This window comes from Notamacropus eugenii, chromosome 6 (genome assembly GCF_028372415.1).
Source record: "Notamacropus eugenii isolate mMacEug1 chromosome 6, mMacEug1.pri_v2, whole genome shotgun sequence".
Lineage (NCBI taxonomy): Eukaryota > Metazoa > Chordata > Mammalia > Diprotodontia > Macropodidae > Notamacropus > Notamacropus eugenii.
Window position 1 is genome coordinate 339,483,804 of NC_092877.1, and position 7,913 is coordinate 339,491,716.

A 7,913-nucleotide genomic window follows, 5' to 3' on the forward strand; every position below is an offset into this window, starting at 1 on the left:
TCTGTGAGATGGTGTAAGCATTACTGTTGCCATTTGGGGATGAAAAAATGGGAACCAGGAGTTCGGTGACTTGCCCAGAATCTCCCTGTAGGTTAGTGGTAGTTGATGCTATCCTGGAAGCAGGTTTGTTGTGTCTCCAGTACTCCACTGTCAGTCATTATTTGGGAAACTCATTTGGAACTCTGATGCCTGGTTTAGTTGAGAATTTGGTGATGTAGAGAAGCCTGGGGTGGGAAAATGTTTGTAGCCCTCAAGAGAGGGTTGTGAGGTTGCATTCTCAGTCACTGAGTCTGTGTGCTCTCTAGGTGCCAGCAGCTCATTACACACAGCAGTTTCTCTGTGGTGTATGTGGAGAACAGAAGAAGGGTTTAGCCGTAGTAACAGGGGGCACTTATTTTGCCTTCGGTTCCTAGTAGTACTTTTCTCAGCACACCAGGGACCTTTCACATTCTAAGGCTCTTAAGGTTTGGGAGACTATTTTTCAGATAGCTAAAGAAAAATATTTTCATGAAAATATTTCTAGTTAATATTTACTTAAATTCTTTTTCTAAAAGTGACAGGAAGTTGCTGCAAGTTTATTTATGAAGTTCTTTCCCCCTTTTGGTGCTAGCAATTTCTCATTGAGTTTTTATCCTTGCATGCATAATATTTCAAATGATTTTAAATTCATGAGCTCTAATTTTGTCTTTTAACATACATCAGTATCCGTTGTATTTGATGTTATTGTCATTGTTGATGCTACTATACTCACCCTATGGAATCGAACAACACCACTTGAGTGATATTTGATGAGTACCCAGGCTGGCTGCCTGTGTCCCTGGCTTCCTTCACTAGTGCACCATCATTCCTGGTCATTCTTTGCCTCGTAGGGTACCCAGGGACGCTATGATAGAGAGTGATATCTGGAGCCAAGGAAGAGACGTTGAATTTTAGGGGGCTTCGGTTTTTAAAAACTGTCTTTTCCCCCATTAAATTTGAATAGCATATTTTAAACCTTGTGAACAGTGTGCTACATTTTTAACATTACCAGTGATATCTAAAGTTTTTTAAAAGGTACTCCATCCTGATATTTCTGCAGTATTTTGATTTAAATAAAATAGTAAGATTGAATTGGCTTTATTCTAGTTTCATATCTTTCTAAGAAATCAGTTTGTTTGTAATGACTAAGTCTTCTAAAACTATTTTCTCTCCCCCATCTCATTATTTGAATTTAACAGAAACTGAAAGCAATTGAACAATTGAAAGAACAAGCAGCTAGCGGTAAACAGCTAGAGAAAAATCAGGTATTTCTGTCATCTTTTGGGGTCATAGTTCCTTTTTAGGTTACTTTTCTTGAATAATTTATCAGGTAAGACAGTATATAAATTTTGAAAACAAATTTTTTTCTTTAAAAAAATGTACCGCAATCAAATAATTTTACAGGTCAAGTTTCACTCTTTTCCACTGAAGTCTTAACATTGATGCCTTGCTATGATCTGGAGGTGACCCTGGATAAAACCATTAGTGAAATGTCTGGCCAGCTCTGCTGAACTGGAAAGATTTCCAGTTTGGGCTGAGTGACACCTTGTACGCGCTTCCCCCGAGAGTCAGCCTGGTGGCAGTCTGTTTATCCCTAGCCCCACAGAAGTATAGATACGTGGGTACCTATACATATATTAATTTATCTAACAAATGTGCATGTAACATATGGGAATATATACAGACCATCTGCTAAGGAAAGTGTAGGAAAATTACTAGAACCATCGATTCAGGGACTGTCCACACTGAAGCCAAAAAGTTATTGATATATTTATTGCTAATATTGTCCCTCTGAAACAGCAAAAAAAAATTACATAAATATCTGCTACCCTCTGGACTGTCACTGAAAAACATGGCAAGTTTCTATTAATTGCTTCCACCATTTCCACTGAACTTGAGCCTCATAAGCCCGCACCACTCGTCCCTCTCCAGTTTCTGTGTCTGAGTAGAGGCAGCCCTACTCTCACCTCACCTTGTGTAAAGGGCAGAAGAGGAGGCGAGATAGACAGACTGACTCTTTCTTGCTGGTGCATTAATAGAATGTGTATGCAGACAGCATGATTAAATTGGAATTTTAAAACTTAATCTTTAGAAATCCTTTTATTTAGAAAGTGTACTAAGGGAATATAACGTGTACCTTTTCTCTCATTTGTTAAATGGAAATGTGTTACTATTCCTTCAGCTCTCTAGAATTCTTGTTAACAGATTAAAAAGAATTAATGGCTTTCTCTTTTTGTGTTTTTTTCCCTTAAATAAGCTCAATGTAGTGTTTTGAAATTTTCTAGATGGAGAAGATCCAGAAAGAAAAAGCCCTCCTACAGGAGTTAGAAGATTTGGAATTGGGTGTTTGAAGTTTTATGGAAAATCAGTTACCTGAAATCAGTGCAAATACAGTTTCTGTATTAAACCTTCTAGAATAATTAATTTCTTTTGTTTCAAATGGCTGAGTCCACACACATGTACATGTTTACTGTTCATTTATATTTCTAACCTTTTATCTTAAAATCTGTGCATGTGGGAAATTATTTAATAATGTTTATTAAATTTGCTTTTCCTAATTTTCAGAAACAAGCATAAAAATGCTTATGATACAAATTAGTATTAATAATAATATTAAGTATCAAGATAAGCATGTGAGTTTGGGGGGGAAATATAAATCTGACAACTTGAGGTTCCCATGCAAAAATGCAACATAGCCCAACTATTCAATTATTTTCAGTTTTTACAGAACTATAGAACTTAATAAATAACATTTTAAATTTAAGAACTTTGGTTTTGTGTTAGATCAAAAATAAGAGTTCTTTTAATTATTTTACAAAGTATGTCATAAAATAAATTTTTATAAACACTCAGGATGATTCTTTATAACAAATTATTATAATATGAGAAATGTGGTGCCTCTCACCTGTAACCTTTGCTATTGGGGGAAGCCAAGGCTGGTGAATCACTTGCATCTGGGAGTTCAGAGCTGCAGCATATCAAGTGCCTGTATTAAATCTGACGTTATGATGGTAAGTCTGTTCTTGGGTGTGGAGGGTCCCCAGCCTGGAGAAGGAAGGACTGTACACCCAGGCCAGAACTCCCATGCTGTGGGTAACAGTAAGGCCAGAGCAGCAGCTGCCCTGCCAGCCTTGGGGAGAGAAATCTCCAAATGTATACTAAATTGTTTCACAGGGTTAATGTTTATATCTTATTCTTGAATTTTCTTTTTTTTTCCCCACTTAATAGTATTTTTCCCAATTACAGGTAAAGATAGTTTTCCACATTCATTTTTATAAGATTTTGAGTTCCAAATTTTTCTCCCCCCCCTCGCTTCTCAAGATGCCAAGCAATCTGATAAAGGTTACATACTTACAGTCAAGTTAAACTTATTTCCACTTTAGTCATGGTGTGAAAGAAGATTCAGAACAAAAAGGAAAAACCACAAAAATAAAAAACAAAAAAAAGTGAAAATAGTGTGCTTTAATCTGCATTCAGACTCCATAGTTCTTTCTCTGAATGCAGATAACATTTTCCTTCATGAGTCTTTTGGAATTTTCTTGGATCATTGTATTGCTGAGAAGAGCTTAGTCTGTCATAGTGATCACAGTGTTGCTGTTACTGTATATGGTGTTCTTCTGGTTCTGCTCACTTAACTTAGCATCAGTTCACATAAGTCTTTCCAGGTTTTTCTGAAATCCGCCTGCTCATCATTTCTTATGGCACAATAGTATTCCATTTACATTCATATTCCACAACTTGTTCAGCCATTTCCCAATTGATGGGATTCCCCTCAATTTCTAATTCTTTGCCACCACAAAAAGAGCTGCTATAAATATTTTTGTACATATGGGTCCTTTTCCCTTTTGAATAATTTCTTAGGTATACAGACCTAGGAGCATTATTGCTGGATCAAACGGTATGCATAGCTTTATAGCCCTTTGGTCACAATTTTAAATGACTCTCCAGAATGGTCAGATAAGTTCACAATTCTACCAACAATGCATTAGTGTCCTAATTTTCCCACATCCTTTCTAGCATTTATCATTTTCCTTTCCTGTCATATTAGCCAATCTGATAGATGTGAGGTATTTTAATTTGTATTTCTCTAATCAATGGTGATTTTGAGCATTTTTTCATATGACTATATATCTTTGAATTTTCAAAACAACATTTTATACAAAGAAACATACTGACTTCAGGCCATCAAAAATCTTTGGTTTCTTCTGTCACTGCTCCCTCCATCAATGCATATAGACACCCCTTCGTAGGGAGAGCCAGAGATTAGTGAGCAGCTAGCAAACAGAGCTGAAGTAAATAGACACTGTATGTTTACAAATAAAAAGAAGAGTCTCTTGATCCCCAACAAGTAGTAAATCTGATGGTTTAAGTTATGAATGATAGCCAGCTACTTTCAAAATACACAAGCAGTGCCTTGACTGAATTCTCAGTCTTCAAAGTGGTGTGGAGGTGACCCTGCACCCTTGGAGGCTGTGAAGCTGGTGGATGGCTCTTGAAGGTTCTACCAAGTTGGAAAGGTTTCTGATATGGATGGGTTCCTCTATCAACTGTGTCAGCTTTTCAAGGATATCCCAAGCCAAGTAGAGAGAGAATCATCATCAGAAAGCTTTTTTTTTTCCAGCACAGGGATTCATGAAACAGATTAAAGTGCAAAATGGCCTTCACCCTCCTAGACCCCCTCTTCCATATCCCATGTTGCTACTGGTGCACTGATAGAAAATGGAACAGAGCATGCTAAGTCTGACAGTTCTTAAATCATCAATAAGCTGATTTAGTTCAGACTCTTATCACGTCTCCCCAGGACTGTTGTAATAGCCTTTTAATTGGTCTCCATACCTTGACTCTGCCCACTCCATGAAGAAAAGTGATTTTCCTGAAGTGCAAGTCACCCGCTCACCCTAGTCCCTGCTACACCATAAACTAACAGCTCCCAACTGCTTCTCGAATCAGCTCTAAATTCCTTTGGCATTTAAAGCTCTTCCCAACCCAACCTCTCCTACCTCTTTAGTTGTGATGGAAATCATTCCCTTCTTCATGCTCTACGTGTCAGCCACACTGACCTGCCTGCTGTTGCTCCCACATAGCCCCTTATTTGGCATCTTGGTATTAGCTTCCCTCCATGCCTGAAATGCTCTCCTTTCTCACTTCCACCTCAGAATATTGGGCCTCCTTCAAAGTTCAGCTCAAAATCCATCTTCTGTGGGAGTCTTTTCCTCGTCCCCCAGGTGCTAGTACCTTCCCTTCTAAAAAGGCCTTCCATCTACTATGTATCTGTGTTGTTAATGTTGTCTTTTGCATTAGAATGTAAGTTCCTTGGGAACAGAAATTGTTTTTATATGGTTTTTGTATCTGCCATACTAAGCACAATATCTGGCATATAGGAGAGCTTAATAAATAAAGGTTGGTAGATCGGTACTCTACATGTGTAGTCTTTGGCTAAAGAACAAATGGATACAATACTGATATTCTAGCTCTAAATGAAACTAAAAAGTTTCATCTAAATGGAAGGGCAGTTGAAAGGTTCTCAGAGGCAAATAGAGGAAGTGGTGATGTCCTCATTTGTCCCAAAGAGAACATCCCCTGGGACGGTGGGATCCTTTTGCTTCAGAGTGTCTATGACATCACCATGAAGATAATTGCCACTTAATGTACTAATACATATTGCTAGGAGTGAAGACAAAAGTGTCAACAAAGTTCATCTATACCTTGGGAGGTTTTATTCTGAAAGTAAATACCAAATAAAATGGGTGTTTTCATAGACATCGAACCCACATGATAGATAGAATTACGGTTCTCTCATGTTCTCCTAAAAGATGCTCAGTAAGGCAGTGTGTGCAGGAGTGCAGTGAGGAAGGCCTCAAACGGTAACTTTGTGACCCTGCACAAGTCACTAAACTTCTGCCTGCATCAGTTTTCTCATTTGTGAAAAGGGTAACAATAGAACCCACCTCAGGGTTGTTGTGAAGATAAAATGAGGTACCTGAATCAAGTGCTTTGTGCTTAGGAATAACTTACTTATCTCCTAAAGTTCACAGTAAATTCAGCTTGCAGTTTTCCAAGCTGTTCTGCTTGTCTGTGCATCTTTCTGGCCTTTTATATGTATTGTTCATTTTTAAAAATGACTCAATCACCCTTGTTTCCTTTTTTCCCTTTCGGTAATTCTATCCCTAACCCACTTCTCCTTCCCGCACCCATTAGTTAGGGTGGGGGGAAGAAAAATGAAACCCTTTTAAGCAAAGATGCCTAATCTTAAAAAAATTCCACATTCTGTCAGTGTGTATTCTTTATTTTCAGTCCATCCATCACCCATCTGTCAAGCAAGTGGGATGGTGTGCTTCCTCATTGGCCTTCTGAAGTCATGACCTTGTATTGATCAGAGTAGTCAGATCTTTAAAAGTGGCTTTTCTTTACAATGTTGCTATTGTATAAATGGTCCTGATCTGCTTCTTTTATTTTATTAGTTCACACTGGTCTTCCCAGGTTGCTCTTAGAACATCCATTTTGTTATTCCCTGCAACACAATAAGAGTCCATTGTATTCACATACTATAAATTGTTTAACCATTCTTTAGTGTTTGAAGATCTCCTTCTTTTGAGTTCTTTGATACCACAAAAATCCACCACAAATATTCTTGTACATATGGGTTCTTTTTTTCTTTGATCTCCTTGAGGTGTAGACCTAATAGTGGCAACACAGGGTCAAAGGTTATCCAAAGGAATCTCAACAAGTCAGAGCTCCAACAAACAGTGCATTAATGTCCCCGTTCTCCAGTGACCCCCTCCCAGCGCTTGTCATTGTCCTTTCTTGAGACTTTTGCCAATCTGGTGAGTTGTTATTTAGAACCTCAGAGCTGCCTTCATATATATTTCCTTAATTACTGATGATCTGAAGCATTTTTTCATGATTTTGGTTGCTAACTTGTATTTCTTCTTTTGTAAAGTGGTATCCTTTTATCTATTGGGGATCAATATATACTTTGAACCTGGCAATTTCCATGGGAAAAAAAGGACAAAAATAAAGATTCTTAGGAAAGTAATATAATAGTTAACACAATGCTTATTATGTGTCAGGCACTGTGTTAAGTGCTATACAATTATTACTTCATTTGATCCTCACTACCCTAGGAGGTAGCTGCTGTTATCCCTATTTTACAGATGAGGAAACTGAAGCAAACAAGTTAAATGACTTACCAGAGTCATTTAGATAGTAACTCTGAGACCAAATTTGAACTCAGGTCTTCCTGACTCCAGGCCCTGTGCTCTACTCACAGCACCACCTAGCTGCCAAAATCAATAGGAAGAGTCCAGGAAACAATTTAGTCAACAAATATTTGATCTTGTCAAGAAGGGAGCTGTGCCAGCTAGGAAGTACACCAACTTGGGGTATAAGCTTAGTTGCCAAACACTAGAGGAGATGGATGATTTTGAAGAGCATTGTCTCACAAAGCAATGGAAGATAAACACTTTGTAAGAGAACTTGGCACAAGACTCAGATAAGACAGGTCATTCTCACAATCATTTGTAATAGCTGATGTAGTCTTTAAAGTCTGCATGAAGCTTCACGCAAATTTCATTTGCTGGTAGAAAAACAGACATGAAAAAGAATACATATGCTAGCCTTTTTGTGATCTATTTTTTTTAAAATCATTGATAGTGGGAACTCATCACATTTGGAATCTCAGCAAGTCAGGGATCAATAAATACATAGCAATTGTAATTAAGATGGAAGTTCGGGAAAGAATTTTTAAAATTTTTATTGTTATTTTATTTGTTTTCAGTGTTCTACAATCACTTCCATATAACTTTAGATTTTTCCCCCTCCTCCCCTTCCTCCCTGCGCCCTCCCCGAGTCAGCATACAATTTTATATAGGTTCTACACATACATTCCTATTGAA

General features: G+C 37.7%; 1 protein-coding gene across 2 annotated transcripts in view; it reads left to right on the forward strand.

Moving 5' to 3' along the window:
- EIF2A (eukaryotic translation initiation factor 2A) overlaps nucleotides 1-2,870 on the forward strand; it is a 30,968-nt gene extending 28,098 nt beyond the window's left edge. For both annotated transcript variants that reach the window (XM_072618294.1, XM_072618293.1), the window contains exons 13-14: nucleotides 1,218-1,283; nucleotides 2,304-2,870. In XM_072618294.1, the coding sequence (XP_072474395.1) occupies nucleotides 1,218-1,283; nucleotides 2,304-2,369 (132 nt within the window). In that variant the 3' untranslated portion in view covers nucleotides 2,370-2,870. The remainder of the gene's footprint in view (nucleotides 1-1,217; nucleotides 1,284-2,303) is intronic.
- The last annotated feature ends 5,043 nt before the right edge of the window (nucleotides 2,871-7,913 follow it).